The sequence below is a fragment of the Colius striatus genome, chromosome 1 (assembly GCF_028858725.1).
Source record: "Colius striatus isolate bColStr4 chromosome 1, bColStr4.1.hap1, whole genome shotgun sequence".
In the NCBI taxonomy this organism is placed as follows: Eukaryota; Metazoa; Chordata; class Aves; order Coliiformes; family Coliidae; genus Colius; species Colius striatus.
Window position 1 is genome coordinate 106,041,978 of NC_084759.1, and position 19,443 is coordinate 106,061,420.

The 19,443-nt window shown below is 37.3% G+C and overlaps 1 protein-coding gene across 1 annotated transcript in view; it reads right to left on the reverse strand.

Annotated features, from left to right (window-relative positions):
* Positions 1-19,443, reverse strand: part of GBE1 (1,4-alpha-glucan branching enzyme 1) — a 163,643-nt gene that overhangs the window by 73,666 nt on the left and 70,534 nt on the right. The window contains exons 6-7 of the mRNA XM_062002662.1: positions 17,924-18,014; positions 16,595-16,804 (exon numbers count right to left, since the gene is read on the reverse strand). Coding sequence (XP_061858646.1) covers positions 16,595-16,804; positions 17,924-18,014 — 301 coding nt within the window. The remainder of the gene's footprint in view (positions 1-16,594; positions 16,805-17,923; positions 18,015-19,443) is intronic.

Genomic DNA, 19,443 nt, shown 5'->3' on the forward strand with positions numbered 1-19,443 from the left:
CATTCTATACTCAAATAAGAGCAGTAGTTCTGAAGTCTCCAAGAAAATACTTATTCTTCTTTCCTTCAAAATTCTACTGAACTTTTTCAGCTCAAAGCAGCAGTATGCAGTAAGGTCCTACAGGAGCTACAGGCACATATAATACAATACACCATTAAGTCAGGGTGGCTTAAGATTTCTCCAAGGTTACTATAATTGACCCTGGGGTCACATCTCTGTATCTTCTTGACAGGTGATTCCTCTGATGCACTAGTGAACGTGAAGACGTGCAGCCCACTGTGTGAACCCCACTGAATCCTGATCGTTTGCTCATCTATTACCAGATCACAAAAGCTATATCTACCTTACACACAGACACGTGCATATACCAAGACTAAGTCACAGGTATCTGAAAAGCGTTAAGAAGCTTTCCACATGGAAAGGCAAATTTGCTTTGGCAAGTATCAGATGTGGGCTCAAGTCAGCAAAAAGCAAGATTCTGATGAATGGGTCAGAAATTTGTTTTAAAGTGCTTAGATTTTTGATCAATGTTTTGGAAAGATCCATCATTTTCATTTAGAAGGTTAATTCTGCATCAAATACTTCTATTTTATTTTGCCAGTGAATGAAACACATTTATGAATATATTCACATGACTGTACTGAAATGCCATTTGCACAAAAATACAAATTTTCTCCTCAAATGAACTATAGACTATATAACAGGCTTATTACACCCAGCAAGCAGCACAGTGTCCTAAAACTTGCAATTTTCAGGCTAGACCCATCTACACCCGATAAAAGTAAACTAAATATTGTCAAAGAAAGGATACCATTACTTTCCATAAAAATGGAAGCAATAACTGAAGTATTACTCCATAAAGGTTACGTCCTGCAAAGTGTGAACAGAAGAACAGCCTTGGAGGCAAAGCAGGTAGGTAGTTATTAATATGAAATTTAATATTCTTGATGCTTTTTGCTCAGAGGGCTTCCTTAAGTAAATAGAAAAAAGAAAAAGAGTACTAAAGACAACTACTTGCAGTTTTAACAGAGCCACCAGGAAACACATATTTTAAAATAGAGAATGGTTTTAAAAAAAAATTACAACAACTTTTAAAGTTCTGGTAAACCTACAGGGATTTCAGCTATCATTTGTATAACATGAGCACTTTTACTACCATGTTATACTTTTGTAAATTATAAAATAAATAAAATAAAAATCTTTGATAATATTTAAAGTTATTTTCTCTGAAACCTACCAGCAAATATTAAATTTGCTTACTCACATAATCAGTCCTCCAAATTAACAGCAAAAATTTGTTGTTCTGCAACATGCAACTAAATCATAATATTTTTAAAATGTACCATCAGGACTTTGCACACAGTTTGATTCAATTCATGACATCCATAATTGAACTGAGATGTAAGATATTTAAGAGTAGTTTACTGTTCAACATGGGGTCTGCCTTCAAATTAAGTCTAATTGTACTGCAGAAACTATTGCATATCAGGTGACTTATAGTCTCAAATAGACCATTATCCTGAACTTTCCCCAGAAAAGAGCACCCAAGCTCAGAAAGAGACTAGTGAAGAAACAAATGTCAAGAGATAATTTACCTAAATTGGTATGTTTTTCCTCCCCAAAACAGTATGCGATTATACACTTGTGTAAGAATAGAGAACAATTATACTTGACTTTTTGTATTTCCTATTTAGGAAACAAAAATCATGCTATCAAAAAACTAATTCCACTAGCAGCAACAAAACATTAAATATCTGTCTAACATTTTAAAGCTCTACTTTCTCAAAACCATTGAATCATAGAATGGAATCATAGAATCATAGGGGCTGGAAGAGACCTTTAGAGATCACCTAGTCCAATCCCCCTGCAGAAGCAGGTCAACCTAGATCAGGTCACACAAGAACACATCCAAGTGGGTCTTGAAGATCTCCAAGGAAGGAGACTCCACATCGTCCCTGGGCAGCCTGTACCACCGCTCTGTCACCCTCACAGTGAAATAGTTTTTTCTTATGTTTAAATGGAACTTTATGTTCCAGTTTCATACCATTACCCCTTGTCCTGCTGCTAGATACAATAGAAAAAACAGGATGCCCCGACCTTCTGACATGCACCATTTAGATATTTTGAGATACCTCCTCAGTCCCCTCCAGGCTGAACAGCCTTTCCCACAGTTTTTCCTCATAAGGAAGATGTTCCAGTCCCCTGATAATCTTGGTAGCTCTGCCCTGGACTCTCTTCAGAAGTTCTCTGTTCCTCTTGAGCTGGGGAGCCCAGAACTGGACACAGGACTCTAGCACAGTACAGTAATCATCTTATTAAAAGGCCTGAAATAGTTTTCTAAAAACCTAATACAATTTATTATTCTAAAATACTAGCTCCTAATTTGAGACTCACACAAGTCACTTCAAAGTGACACTGAAGAAGTGTCAGGCCTACAGTCTTTTCCTCACTGTTTCCTAAATGACCACTTACTCTTAGCATTCAGTTTGAAGAATCAAACAAATATAGCTGCCTCCTGCAACCATGCAGCTTCACCAGAGCCGAGAAATCCTGCTGTGACCTCCACTCAAGTCAAGGGAGGATTTTGAGCTCTGTCTCTCTGTCAAACATACAGAAATCACAGCTGACAAAGCACTAGCCTTTCTCTTTGCTGGTGGTAAACACAAAGTGTAAGAATACCAGCCTAAGAATAAATGCACACACATACAAGTGTGTATTTTACTGTAAGTATTATTCCTTTACCTGCCATGTGAAAAAGCAGACTATTTAAATTTGAATTCAGGTGGAAGTTTTGTTTTTTCTAGCGCTAATGAATAGCAGCAGGAATTTAAGACGCAAAGACAAAGTTCTTCATAAAAGAGAACAGTTTGAAAGCTCACAAGGAAAAGTATTAGAAGAGGGAATAAAAAAGATCAGATCTCTGCCTTCGAGAAAATTTTAATATTAGGGTAAGCTTATCAAATATTTGTTTTCCCAAAATTTAAGTGCACTGATTCTGTGTGCAGATGATACTCAACGATACTTGCTACAGTGGTAACAGAAAGAATCAAATTCATATATATTAGGAGCACACTAACAAATCCTCATTAGTTTACTATTCAGTGTCCATATGCTATAACAGATTTTTTTAAAAGAAATAGGATTACCTTGAAAATCTAAAATAAAAAAAAAATAATCCTCATGCAATGAACCATGTCAGCTCTTTTCATGTTAACATAGCAAAATCAATCTCATACAGAATATTTGTTATCATCGCTAGCAACACAACAAGGGATAATGGGATGAAGCTGGAATAGAAAAAGTTCCATTTAAAGATAAGAAAAAACTACTTCACTGTGAGGCTGAGGGAGCAGTGGAACAGGCTGCCGAGAGGGGTTGTGGAGTCTCCTTCCTTGGAGGTCTTCAAGACCTGCCTGGACGTGTTCCTATGCAACCTGATCTAGGTTGACCAGCTTCTGCAGTGGGATTGGACTAGATGATCTCTAAAGGTCCCTTCCAACCCTGCCATTCTATGATTCTATGATATACAGGAGCCTGAAAAGGAGGTGACTTGCATTTTGCCTAGGATTTCTACTTAGAAGAAGATATCTAAATATCCTTTTAGTCTCTCAGAGACTGGAATACTGGACCCCTGTATACAGATAGTTGTCTATCTGTATATTTTATTGACCAAAAGTGTATCCTGCCTTTCCTTCTAATTAGTTGGACACAACACCAAATGGTTAAGGAGAGAATAAAATTAAGACAAGTAGAAGTGTTAATTATCAGTAATCACCCAGTATAGACATTACAGGATGCTTCTAAGATACTGACTCTATGTCCTGAATGGTAATTTACTGATTTCCTCCCCTAGGGAAGCATGGGGTAAGGAAAGTTCAATCTTTATACTAATATTAGCTAATACAAAGCTTAGATTACTTCCTCTCACACTGTCAGATTTTATCCTCAGCATAAACTAGTGCTCCATTATACGACGGACTTCAGCATCAAGGGTAGAAAAGTTTGTACAATGAATTGTCACCTTTGCAAAAAAAAAAAAAAAAAAAAAAAAAAGGGTGTTTCCCATGGAACGCTCAGAGAGACTGAAGAGTATCTTTATACCATTTCCTAGCACAGGATTCTAGCAATACTGCAGAGGAAAGCAACCATCTGGCAAAATCCATTTACACATGCATCAGTCCCTAATACTTTTCAGCAAGCACAAAACACAAAGCTGCTGCCTTTGCACAAAACAACACAGGAGATCTGAAGTATGGGATTCACATTAAACAGTAATCATTTCTTAAGTACAGTCCAGTATTTCTCAACCTGCTGTACTTTTAGTTACATTCCTGGAGAATGTAACTTTAAAAAATAGTAGCTTATCTTATGCTCCATATGCTTCGTAACTACTTTTTCACGTAACTGAACTGAAAAACAGGTTTATATTCAAAGACACTTGGTTTTTATCCCAATTTCTTATTAGATACCACATTTACAGGTAAACAATTTGTACTTCATGAAGATCAATACAACAATAAATATATTTACAGTAAATTATTATGGTAACTTTGTTGAGTACATAATATGTAGCAAGATTATTTGAACTCTCTCTAGCAAAAATAACTACAATGTCTTTTTATTATTGCTTCACAGTTATTTTATCTATGATCCTATTTTTTAAAAATTATGCATCTATTTTAAAACTTTTTGTAATTTGAACATATGTTTATAGCTGACTTTCTATAGTCTCAAAATCTATAAACTTCAACAGACACATCTGGGACAGATACACTGACAAAATGTATTCCGTTGTGACCCGACTAATCAATTGAAATTAAATTCTAATAATGAAAACCTTAATACCTTGAAAATATTCAGAGGTAGAATAATTAACGTCCACCCATTAGATAGATCTATAAATATATCTAAAGAGTATATGTTACTATCTACAGTTTATTTGGAAAATCATTTAAAAACAAAACACTGCTTCACACCTCAAAAACCTTTGAATACCGTATTTATTTTTTCAACATAGAAGTAAAAAGACACAAGATAACACAACAGTATCTTTTGACCACTTAAAAATAAACTTATATTGCTTTAAGATGTCCCGTTAGTGCGTTAGAATTTGCATATTAATCACAGAACCACAGAATGGTTTGTGTTGGAAGGTACCTTAAAGATTAAGTAGTTCCCACCTCCCTGCCATGGGCAGGGACACCTTCCATCCAGTTTGCTTGTTAGATCAAGTTTGCTCAAAGCCTCATCCAGCTTGGCCTTGAACACTTCCAGGGATGAGGCACACACAGCCTCTCTGGGTAACCTGTTCAGTGCCTCATCAGCCTGATCAGAAGAAGGTTCTTCTTTCTGTTCAGTCTAATTCTACCCTATTTCAGTTTAAAACTATTATTCCTTGTACTATCATCATAGGCCTTTGTAATAAGTTTTTCTCCATCTTCCTTAAGCATCCTCTTTGAGCAGTGGAAGACCACAGTAAGGTCTTCTCACAGCTGCCTCCTTCTCCAGGCTGAACAATTTCAATATTCTCAGTCTGTCTTCACAGGAAAGGTGTTCTAGCTCTCATCATTTTTGTGTCTCTTCTCTAGACCCACGCTTACAGCTCTGTGTCTGGGCTTGGGAGCCCAGAAAGCATTTCTCGAGGTGTGATCTCACTTACTTCATCCTGCTGGACACTGTTTTTGATGCAGCCCAGGATATATTTGGTTTTCGAGGCTGCAAGTGCACATGTACAGCTGACTCATGTCCAGTTTTTCATCCCCAAGTCCTTCTCTACAGGGTTGCACTCAATCATTTCATTCCCCAGTCTATACAGACACTGGAGATTGCTCCAACCCATGCAAAGGACCTTGCACTTGGCTTTGCTGAATCTTACGAGGTTCACGTGGGCCCACTCCCTCAGCCTGTCAAGGTCCCTCTAAATGGCATCCCTTCTGTCTGGCATTATCAACTGCACTATACAGCTTTGTACTACCTGCAAACTTGTTGAGGATACAATCTCACTGTCTAGGCTATTAATAAAAATATTAAAACAATACTGGTTCTGGTACAGACCCCTGAGTAGGGTCTGTAGCATCCCATCACAGTGGCCTGTGAAAGGCTGTGCTGGAGCAGGGAAGACTGGCAAGGAATCCTTCTCAGAAGTGAGACAAGAAGCAGGAAACATCAGAAAACGACTGACTGCAACCCCATTCCCTGCCCTCATGGTGCTGCTTATGGAGGGGAGGAGGTAACAACATCAGGATCAGGGCTCTGAGCTTGGTAAAGAAAGGAGGGGTGGGGGAAAGAGGATCTTGAAGGGGCTGGTTGCAGTTTAATCTTTTGCCCTACTCTATATTCCTTTTGGTTGGATATCTGTCTGTTATGTTGTGGTTTGCAAGGAATTAAATTAAGGCTCCTTTTCTTACCAAAGTTGAGTAGTTTTGTCTGTTTTGCCTGGGACCATAAGTAGCAATTGAGCCTTCCCTGTCATTAGGGTACTTACAGTTGATTGTGATCTTAGATAGGCCTAAACCACAACCCCATGAAATGGTATTCATAAAGAAAACATGGCATCCCTTTCAAAACTGAAAGCAATATAACAGATCAACATGTATATCTGTAGATCATTTCTGGTCTGCTGGCCACAAATATGCCACAGACTTTTGGAAAAACATACAGCATTTTGGTAGTTTGTTTTCTACCTTGTAGATATGGTTAAGTGTTTTGTCCTGTTATCAATTTTCTTTCTCTCTCCTGTGAGCTTCCCAAAAATAGATTTCAATTGAATCTGTATATTACACAATATATACACACTAGAATCAGGGAAAAAAAAAAAACCAACCAAAAAAATCCAGTTGCCTTAATATTCTACTCTTCTTTCCCTGCCATAAGCAATACCATGCCTAATTTTGCACCAATCAAAAATGTTCTATTCATAACAGATATTGTTCATACAACCTGCTGCATCAATCACGTAAGCATGCTGTGAAAACTGTGAATTTAAATGTGGATTACTAAATGTAAGATCATTATTGACTGATGAGGAATGATTCTCTGTAGTTTGTTGAATCTCATCTGATTTTAGATATTCATTGAAATACCATAATCAACTTCAGGTAACAGTGACTGCATCTATTCAAGATATTATTGAATTTAATGATTGAATTGGCTACAAGTGGTGACATCTATATTTCAAAACACGCTATATATGACAAAATTTAGGACACTTGGCTGAAATTTTTCAGTGTGTCTTTGTTTCACATATCAATCTTACTGTTTTATTACTATACCACTTTTTGTACAGCTACATTTTATAAATTTCACACAAAGCTGTGACCACTGTGTTGAAGGTTAACATGAAAAACTGGATACTTTGAAGAAAGTTACGCATACTCTTATGTGAAGATCCAAGTTTCAGAGGATCTGTGGATTTAAAGCCTCCCAGCTTGCTATATCAATCTAAGTATAATCCAGTAAAAAAACTAAGCTGTTAGATGAATGTTTAATTAAAAAAATTAAAGGAATTCTACAGCAGGTCTAGACCGCATATACTATAACTCATACTCATGGTTGGATTTTTTTAATACTATTTTAATAATTTTTATTATATTGCAGTAAGTTCCAATATATCACCCCTTCCATCAACGCTTCCAAGTACTCATTCCCTTCAAGAAAAGCAATTTATTAACTGCTGTGTCTCCATACCTCAAAGTGCTTACTTGCTAACATTCATAATGGTTACTAAAAGGAATACAAAACACAGAGACAAAGATTTTCACAGACATGAAGATCTTGTACTTTATTAAAATTAAACCTTAAAAGTTTCTTTGTGCCTTTAGAGTAACCTTCAAATTCCAGTCTATTGGAAGCAGATTGCTATGGACAAATGCAGGCAGTTTATTTTATCAATCATAGTATTTAAATTTGAGGTTTGGGGGGGGAAAAAAAAAAAGTCTCACTCTACCAGCAATACTTTAAGACAGTCATTAAGAACCATTCTTTGTCAATCAAATCCACTTCCAATGAATATTATGATCTCTAAATACAAAGCTTTCCTAAATTAATTTAGTGAAGAATGACTGTCAGGAAATGAAATGAGATCAGCATACTTGAAGGGTTTATGTCCTGAAACAACTTATTCCCGTTCCTACCGTAATTACCCTACAATCAACAGTGTACCAGAAAAACCCCAAATTATTGAGAATCTAGCTCACTTACAACAATCACTACAACATCTTTAATCTATCTGGAATTATGACCGAGGTATTTTGTAGAATCATTTCAGTTGGAAGAGACCTGTAAGATCTAGTCCAATGACTAACCTCACATTGCCAAGCCCACCAGTAAAGCATGTCCCTCTGCACCTCATCTGTGTCTTTTAAATATTTCTAGGGATGGTGACTCCACCACCTCCCTGGGCAGTCCGTTCCAATGCTTTTTCTGCAAAAAGGTTTTTCCTGAAGAATGTTATTTCCCTCATGAATACATATTTATGACAAACGACCTGACATTGGATGTCATTACCACTGTGTAAATGCAGCTGAAAGAATGCCACCAATAACTGACTAAATCCTCAGAAGATGCAGAAGAACACTTCAGTGACTACACATACACTCTGGGAAGTAAGCTCTTGTGTATGATAAATTAATTCTTCAGTAATTTTTCCCTGCCACTTCTCCCTCTCACTTCTCTCCTTACTGGAAGATCAACTGTGTCTCAAAATCTGTATAGCTTAAACTTCTAAGGAAGTTGCTTAGTTGAGAGAAAGTTGTGAAAAAGTATTTAGATTATAGCTATGCAAGGTAAGAAAGGTAAAGTTACAGATAAAGACAGGTTTGTTAGTACATCAAAGATTCAAAAGGAAGAATATAGAAAGGTGTAAAACTGTAAAAGAAAATCATATAGAGTCTGAAGAGGATAATGCAGCACCACTGAGGGTTGTCTGTTTACAAATAGTGGCAGCTTCCTCTCTCCCACCTGACTAATGCCTGCCTGGCCAGCAAGGACACTTCAGCTGTTGTATTGGAAGCTATGAGTGTACTAGCAGTTTTTAAATCCTACCTATCCCTTGTGCATGTTAACTAACAACCACTAGTTCACAGTCAAACACACAGTCTTTGCACTCTGCACAAACTGCATGAATAAAGTAACCTTAGTGAGATGGACAATAAGAATGCACACACCATGTCATCTGCAATTTGTTACTCAGGGTGATGTGTCAACTTTTCTTAAGTGCATTAGGCAAAGAACCATAAACTTTAGTACTGTAGTACTCCACAATGCATCAACTTGAATCAATTTAAAATGCCAAATGTCAAAGTGTTATAGGGTAGCAGTGTATCCATTTCTTCCTGAAAACTGCCTATTATTAGCCACAGTGATACTCCTACATAAGGCAAGAAGTTCTCACTTCCATGGATATTTAGAAGAGCTCAACGTTGAATTCTAGGCTACTTAATCTACAAACATTTATCTGGACAACTATGTTAAGAGAATGGATCCTAGACAAGTAGTTCTACTAATCAAACATTAAATCTTTGAAATATGTATTTCCCAGTTCGTTCCACCTACTCATAATATTACACTAGTGACAGCTAAAGAATGGGAAACTTGGTAATCATAAGAAAAAAAAAAAATCAGGTAAAGAACAGCCATTTGAGAAAAAGTTAAATACTGACCCTAACAGAGGCTGCTGAAGATGTTAGCTGATCTACACGCCTTAAGTCAGATCCTAAAGTAAAGCAAATTCCTATCTACTGATATCAGTGGATCTTTCCCCCCCATAAAATACACTATGGTGTCAATGCAGGATTTAAACACTAGGTGGCAGAAAAGGCCATAATCTCAGCATCGTAACAGGTACACTTACACATGCCATTTTAGATGCAAGAGAAGCCAAGATAACTGTGTGAGGCTGGACCACAGGATAGGGAAGAGAAGATTCAGGTGACTCATGCTGCTCTGGAGAAACAAGCTGGAGAACAAGCCATCTAAAACATGTGCTTCAGTACGCGATGGATGCCCAGTTTCTGCTACACTAATAACAGAGCTAAATGCAGTTCCTGAACTAAAGTAGTTTATAACTCACCAAGAAAAACTGAAAAGAAAAAGGTATCGCATTGAGCTACAATCAGTCGATCCACCAACAGCTCAGAAGATCAAGCTGGAGAGAACATTAGTTAAATAGCAGGGAACCAGTATATCATCTGTTGCCCTGATGCAACCCATGGCTGGTGTGACACAGCCTTTAAGCTCTGAAGTCTACCTATGTGTCATGGTTTGACATGGAACAGTTTCTGGTGGGGAAGGGGCTCCTGTAAGAAGTTGCTTGAAACTCTCCTCAGCTCTGAGCCAGATCCACTTCTGGGACTGAGCGAATTAGGCATCTCCATAATCACTTTTAAGAAAAAGCCAGAAGAGGAAGGTTCTTCCTGTTCCTTCTTTTTCACCTGGTGATGGTGCAAGGAGTGGGAAGAGAGAGAAGCAACTATGTGGACTATATAAGGTCAGTGAGGGAAGAGAGGAGGAGGTGTGCTGGAGCAGACACTCCCCTGCATCCTGCGGAGAGGATTGGTGAAGCAGTGATTTGTTTGCATTTCATTTAAGACCTGAATCAGAGGCAGTGATTCTCCTCATTAAAGACCCCGTGCCAGGGGCAGTGACTGTGGCCAGAGAAGGCTGTGTCCTATGTGAGGGACTGCATATTCACAGAAGCTGCAACTGTGGGGAAGAACCCATGCCAGATCTCCCTCCTCTGTTCAGTTCATTAAGGATTGTGTCCCATGGGAGGGACCCCATATCAGAGCAGGGGAAGAATGCAAGGAGTTGTCCTCATCTGAGAAGAGAAACAGCAGTGACCATCTGTGAGAGACAGACCACATCCCTCATTCCTGGCCTCCACCCCAAGCTGTTGAGGGGGGAAGAGGTAGAGATATCCAGAGCTGTGAGCTGGGAAGAAAGGAGAGATGGGGGAGGGAGATCTTAAAGTGCTAGTTGTAATCTTCTCATCATTCTGCTCTCTTTCTGCTTTTTGTTCTGTTCTGTTTCTTGTAGGTAGTAGAATAAACTTTCCTACTTTCCTCTCTAAGTCGAGTACTGGAGTCTGTTTTGCCTGGAACCATAATTGGCAGCGAGCCCTCGTTGCCCTTGTCTGTATCCACAACATCCTTCGTTATCTTTTTTTTTTTTTTTCCCCTCCCATCTCGCTGGGGACTCTGCCATCTTAAAGAGAGTGGGAGTGGATGGGGGGCACTGAGTGAGAGACTGTGGGGTACTTCATTGCTGGCTGGGTAAAACCACGACACTAATGGCATTTCAAACCACATTTGGCATGGACTTGAGACTTCATAAAACTGAAAGAAGAAAAGACTAAAGAAAATAAGAGATTCCTCCCATTACATGGCTTTAAGTAAATTTCATTTCTTCTATAGCACTTAAAAACCTTAATTACTGAAAGAGGGTATCACCAATAAATACAAGATAAAATCTGTAGGTAGAGAGGCAAAAGAATTTCAACTAATTGTGATTTGGTATCTTCCCAGAACCACCAAAGCACAGATACATAAAATACAATCTGAAAAAGCACTGAAAATAGGGCCTCAAAAGAGATATCAGGGATATCTGTCGGCTCCAGAAACTTGTAACTAACATCATTTCTTACTGATCATACTGCTGTATTCAAGGAAGCAGGACTTCGGAATTCAAATCAGAATGTAACTCAACTTCTGACTTATGTGCAAATTCTTCTCCTAGACTGAGTAGAATTTAAGATTCCACCTGAGCACTTAGCCAAAAGGACTACAATCTTTACAAAACACCCCAAAAGAAACAAAAAATCCCCATATGGTACCAAGTGATTTCTGCTGACTTCTACCACTATTCCTTATAGCTCACAGAAAAACATGAGTATACTTACTGTCTCTTAGAATTGGATTAAGAAAGTGTAGAATATAAGAAAGTCTAATGAGAAGAGAGGACTACGGAGCTCTAAAAATCAAGTGATACTCTCAGATCTCAAACAGCCTAGAAAGGCAACATCAGTTACATATTTTAATTATGCAGTGCTTGAATAAAAATAACACACTAAATAACAACTTATCTTTGCTAGGTTATATCCTGTTCTTTTTAAGTTGTTTTGAAATTGTTTTGCCTGATTGGTATTTTAGACATGTTTGCTATGTGGAGAAATTAATTTAAATCACAACATAATCAACCACTCTAGTGATCCCACCTGGTCTGTGGCGTCTACAGCATTATTTGTAATGAACTTGACAGCTGAATTATCTTCAAATAATATTGTAGGAAGGAAAAACTTATGTTTTGCTAAATTAATTACAAGTAAAATTTTTACTTAAGATGGGAGGGTATTTACATGCATTTCAACTGAACTATCTTAAACAGGATCACAACAGAGATAATGCACTTAATTTACCACAAAACAAATAGACAGTGCCATCTACTCTACAGGTTCAGTGTCTCTAACATCCCTTTTACCTTCAAGTATTTCTCATTCATGAATTCAGGAATAGGAAAGATAAAGGATATCAAAATGTGTTTTTAATTGTTCAACTCCAGTCCTCACTCAAGCAACTCTGGTTTTGGGTTGGCCACTGAAAGAGGCAGAGGGAATAGACAGGGATACAACCAGAAGGTGATGAAGGGAGATTGACCAAATTAACATGTTTGAGGAAAAATGCCTAGTTACACATTTTAGAAAAATTGTGCCAAATTAATGAAAGTGGGAATTTACTTCTGAATCTGTTTTTTGTTTTTTAAAGCAGAATTTACAATCCTTTTCTTCAAAAAAGAAAAATCTTTTATTTATCCAGTTGTTTTACCTCCAAATTTTCATTTTACTGAAACTGAGGTTTTATTCTCCTATGATAAGACTCTGCAGAGCATAATTTTTAAGCTCTTTTTGCAATTTATAAAAGAGTTCACTATTTATACAACACTTGTATAAACATGAATAAAAAAATTCAACCACTCAAAGTGTTGTCTCAAAAGTACTCAATACAAAAGGTCTTAATCTTCCTAAGTTGCAGTATGGTGTAAGATACAAGACCCAGGTTGTCCTTTGAACCATTTTTCTATCGCTATTCTCAAAGCTACTCTCTACTTAAGTGAGTAGTACTAAAAAGACAGTATTTCAAATACATCGTGGATATAATCCATTTTTGTATGGACATAGATCTTTTGCCACCTTCTGTTAGAGCAAGTATTCAGTCTTCTTTCCAGACAACTGAATAATCTTGCAAACTCTGTGAGAAATTCACTTACATCTTGGCTTTCAAAGAAAATGTAGACAGACTAAACTGATAAAGCAATTGTTTCTTAATCTCTTTCATGGCAGAGAATTTGTTTCTCTCAATTCCAAAGTAAATTGAGCATTCTGTGTACTTGATGTTCAAGTACTTGTGATTTAACAATCCTTCCCACTACAGAAGTTAAGGGAATCAGTACAAGCACTGTACAGGAGAGAAGGCTGTACTAGCTGAAGAGATCTGTCTTAGAAAGCAAGCTTTTTTGTATAACATTCCATAGACTGTGTTTGGTGTAATTTATTTTATGCAAGCTTCTAACATTTGAAAGCAAATTGAATTTCTGTCACAGATTTTTATACGTCCCTCTTTCAGATTAGAGCTACACATTTACTAGTATGGAAATTAGCAAGCATCTCAATAAAGCCATGAAAAGAAACCTCCAATATTTACAATGAAATGTCACTTCTGATTATTTGTTTTGGACCTGTACATGCAAAAAAAGGGAAAAAAAAAATCTGTTTTTTAATCTGTTTTGAGCAACTTAGAATAAATGCACTACATGTTTTAAGCCTTAAATTTTTACTATAGACACACATAGAATATTTAGTGTTTCAGATATCAGAACTAAAAGACCCTTAATTAATAAAAACAGCTTATGGTATAGTTTCTTTCCTTGATGTTTCCCTAAAAGGTTTAAAAATGAAAACCCAAATTTGTTGCTGCATTTCTCTAGAGGGCAGTGGATGGAGAAGCTCATGAGGGACTCTCAGTTATTCAGAGAATCGTTTTTACTCATCAGTAGAGCATATATTCAATTTCTCTAGTCTGTGCTATTTCCTAATCTCTTCTTCCTGTTTCACAGCTCTTTCCACTCTCCCTTTCTGGCATTCACTCTGGCATCTATTCTGATCACACAGGATGAAAAGTAATTATACAGTGGTGTCCCTCCCAAGCAAATACCAGCACATATCACTGAGTCAAGGAAGTTCTTCAGTTCTGAATAAATGCTTACACTGCCAAGTGCTACCTAAAGAGCAGCTTGCTCTTTCTTTCACTTACAAATCCTTCCAAAAGACTCAGAAGCAGCATCACTTTCTTCTCCAAGAAGAATTTGCTTCTGCTTGAAAGGGAGAAAGGCCCATAATTGCTGAAGCCAGTATTACACACTTGTTCATTACACATAAGCATAAAATGAAGTGTGCAATAACATTGTATTGATCTTAAAGCATTAATGTTATCTAAAATATATTTTAATATCTGAAAGATTAATAGAAAGCAACTAAAATAGGAAATTCAACATACTAAGATGTATTTCTTATAATAATTAATATCAAAGTGCGAAAAAGGCCCTTTGAATTCTTCATTTAAATTTTCCCAATTAAAAAGTAAAGAAAGAACATATCCTTTTACGTAACATAGTGTGTAAGTCACTTATTAGACTGACTACTCAGTTTGACTGAAATTATGAGTTGCTGTGTAAGAGTTTCCATTAAACATTTCAGCTATGTTATGTAACATTACTTCTGCAACAAGGATCTTCTTAAATGGTTTCAATCCCTGTAAGGTACAAAACTGTCAGCTTCAAAAGTATGGCCTATGAGTACAAAAAGAAAATCTCTTTTGGCAATCATTTGAACACATATAATTCTGATCCAAGGTTTAAGAATATCTGCAACATAAGCATATACAATTAAAGGCAATTAATGCAAGTGAGGGAAAAAACAAGGGTCAAAACAGTAAACTGAACTTGGAGCACACAAAATCTAGCAACTAACAGACTTGTAACAAGAGTCCAGAACTCTATTGTTGCTAAGTGATAAGCAACCGAAGAAACCACTCATGTATAATCTTGAAAGGGTTAAATCAGAACTCTGTAACGCATAAGAAGGGCAAACAAAATTACCATGGATCTCAAGGGGGGAAAGGTAAATTTATTATGGAATAAGAGGTGAGTGACACTATAGAATTTATAAAGAAATGCGTTAAGGACATTGTGGGGTTGTGCATAAATTATTGTGGGACGTTTAGGGCAAGAGTCAAAGACAAGGAAAAGGAGGAATCAAGGTGGCTCTGAGATAAGCTAACACGAGAAAACCATAAGGAGAGTGAAATAAACTAGCTGGTTTTGTCTGTTTCTCCATTGAAACCACTGAAATATTCAGCCTGAGATAAATCTCCTCAGCCTCAATAACTCAGAGAATACAAAGTAAACAATATTAAACAGTAATCATCATCTGGCATTAACACTTGGTTTAACAAAGTATATCTATACAAGCTAATTAAGTATGTTCAAACTGCATCCCAGAAACTGTCTACCGAAAATGACCCTTCTTTCTCTATAACTGTTTATTCCAAAGAGCTTTCAGAAGCCAATCGAGTTAACTGTCCTGGGGCAAAAGTTTTTCCACGTTTCAACAGTCTGACAGCTTGACCACAATTTCCAGAGTTTTTCTTCCGCTTTTCTTATTGCTTCATTTAATTATACATATGTGTGGGACATCAGATATAATGCTTGTATTACATATAATATAAAGATAATATACAATAGAAATATTGATCAATTTTATAATACAGAAAAATAAATATAAATTCATTTATAGCACCTATTTAAATAGGTATCTACTTTAAACTATTTTCCTATTAAAAAAAAAATCTATTCTAGCTGCATAATATAATTGCATATACAATGCACATAGTATTTAGTATGTAGCCATTCCCCTGCTAAAGCAGGTCCACCTCAACCAGGTCACACAGGAATGTGTCTAGATGAGTTCTGAAAACCTCTAGAGAAGGACACACCACAATCTCCGTGGGCAGCCTGTTCCACTGTTCAAGTGGAACTTTTTGTGTTCTAGCTTATATCCATCACTTCCTAGTCCTGTCACAGGACACTATGGAAAAAAAAAATGATGTCCCATCCTCCTGAAATCTACTCTGTGTGACCCAATCTAGCTGAACCTACTTTAGCAAGGGAGTTGGACTAGATCATCTTTAGCAGTCCTTACCAGCTCCTACAATTCTGTGATTCTGTGGCAGAAGAATATCAAAAACTAAACACTATTATTTTGTGTTAGATTAAGTATTTACCATAGTGAAGGAATTTAACTCAGCATCACATTAACATTGAACAGCCCAAATGACTTTTCCAATTTGGCAAATACTGTAGTTTTAACAGAACTTGTAAGAAATAATGATAAAACTATTACAGTTGGAAAAGACCTTTAAGATAAGAAAGCCCTAACACTCACCTCACACTGCCAAGCCCATCACTAAACTAAACCATATCCCTCAGTACTTCATCTACACATCTTTTGAATATTAACATACTTGAAGTAACATTTTATACTTACTTTGCATAGTCAAAAAGCCTGCTATCCCAAAGCTGATGATTTCCTTTAGGACCAGAATGGAAGAAACAAGAATCTGTACCATCAAATTTATTGAGACCATCTTCAGAGTTTTTTGATGCATGGCTGTGCACAACATCCAGCAGAACAGTGATGCCCATTGAGTGAGCAACGTCAATCATTTCTTTCAGGTCATCTGGTGTTCCATATCGGCTATCAGAATGAAAGTGCAATGTGTTACAAGTGGTACAATATGAAGTTAAGCTCACAATACTGAACACTACTTATTAAAACCACTTGAAGAGTCAGCAATTCATCACTTGGTTTCTAGGGGTACACAGGTTATTTTTTCAGCCTCTTAATTAGCAGCTACCAATTAAAATCTCAAAATTTAAAAAAAACTTTTACATATAAAAAATTACATCATGAACACATGCAAATGTTTGCAGAAAGCCATAAAGTTTTATTCTTCTCTTTTAATCTGTTAATACATCCAATTCAGTCTAAAGGATAACTGATACAACGTAAAGCTTCTACTAAATACTGAACATATCTTCACTTTGTAAGAGAAAAGAATGTACTAATATTACTGGAAAAAAGTAATCTATAATAATTAGAAAAGAAAATGTACATTAATGAAAATCCCCAAATATACATAATTTACTGCTGTCCTAGTTACTTGGTTTGGGTAGTACGCTATTTTTCCAACCTGTTTTAAAATAAAGATTCATGTCTCCTGTGTCCAATACACCTTTCATTCAACTAATTATGCTGTTTAAAAGTTCCTGTCTATCTAAATTTAATCTAGTTGTCACTTGAGCTTCACAAAGATGTGGGAAAAAAAAAGTAACATTTACGTTTATCACATTTTTCTTAACAATTACATGAATATATGTTCCATCTATTTTCAACCTAGGCCTTAAATCTCTTACAAGCATGGGAAAAAAGTTGCCACAGAACACAGAACCATGATTTAATCAAGTTTATTATGAACTAGTATACAGTTCAGTTTATCATAAAAGAATGACTTGTACATTGCGTTGCTTACTGCTAAGAGTTCCTCAAAACAAAACCCAGGAATAAATACTGAAGGTGGATTAGCTAATATATGCTATGACAGTTGAAGTTACTTATAATCTTTTTGTTTCTGTACTATACAAAGCATTTCACAGAACAGCTGATCACTATGACAAATTGATTTCAGATTAAAGAGGTAGCTAAAGCAAATCCCTAAGCCATTACTTTTCTCTTTCCATTAAAAAAAATACTTGCAAACACACACATACAGGCATATTGATTTCAGTGGATGAGGTGTAAGGTGAAAGAATCTACCTTGATGCTGCAAAGAAGCTTGTGACCTGATAACCAAAACTAGCATAGTATGCATGCTCCATAATAGCCATCAGTTGGACACAGTTATATCCTATAAAAAAATAGAAGAAATAAATCAAATCCCTGACTTAAAAATAGTTAAAAAAGGATTCAACATCTATAGCATAAGCGGTCTTTCTCTCATTTTAGCCTCTTCTAACTAATGATTACAACTGAAAATTCAAATCTCTTTCAAGTAGTCATTCTACAAAATAGATTATAGTTAAATCATCTTCCATTACAAATGGAAGAGACAAGTGATCTACATAGAATCAGGTGTATTGAACCTCATAAATTTAGAGAGGAGTGATATGCAAATATAATTTGGACAGGAAATAAACTTGCAGAGGATTTGCCCTGGATGGAAGAGGTTAAAGACTTGTTGGCCAAGCTTAAGGGTCATTAGTCAATGGGTCCTGATGGGATGCATCTGAGAGTGCTGAGGGAGCTGGCTGATGTGATTGCTAAGTCTCTCTCCATCATTTTTTAACAATCATGGAGGACAGGTGAGGTGCCTGAGGACTGGAGAAAGGCCAATGTCACACCAGTCTTCAAAAAGGGCAGGAAGGACGACCCAGGAAACTACAGGCCGGTCAGCCTCACCTCCACCCCTAGAAATGTGATGGAATAACTCATCCTGAACATCATCAGTAAATATATGAAGGAAAAGATAGTTATCAGGGGGAGTCAACATGGCTTCACCAAGGTGAAATCCTGTTTGACCAATATGATAGTCTTCTATGAGGGCACAACCAGCTGGCTAGATGAGGGGAGAGCAGCAGATGTCATCTACCTTGACTTCAGCAAGGCTTTTGACACTGTCTCCCATAACATCCTCATCAGAAAGCTCAGGCAGCATGGCATGGCTGAGTGGACAGTGAGGTGGATCGAGAGCTGGCTGAATGACAGAGCTCAGAGGGTGCTGATCAATGGCACAGAATCAAGCTGGAGGCCTGTGGCCAGTGGAGTTTCACAGAGATTGGTTCTGGGGCCAATCTTGTTCAATATCTTCATCAACAACCTGGATGAGGGGACAGAGTGTACCCTCAGCAAGTTTGCTGATGACACCAAACTGGGAGGACTGGCTGATTCCCCAGAAGGCTGTGCTGTCATTCAGCAGGATCTCGACCAGCTTGAGAGTTGGGCAGAGAGGAACCTCATGAGGTTCAACAAGGACAAGTGCAGAGTCCTCCATCTGGGAAGGAACAACCCCATGCACCAGTACAGGCTGGGGACTGACCTACTGCAGAGCAGCTCTGCAGAGAGAGACCTGGGAGTCCTAGTTTATAATAAACTAAACATGGGCCAGCAATGTGCCCTCATGGCCAAGAAGGCCAATGGCATCCTGAGATGCATCAAGAAGAGTTTGGCCAGCAGGTCAAGGAAGGTTCTTCTCCCCCTCCACTCTGTCCTGGTGAGGTCTCATCTGGAGTCCTGTGTCCAGTTCTGGGCTCCTCAGCTCAAGAGGGACAGAGAACTTC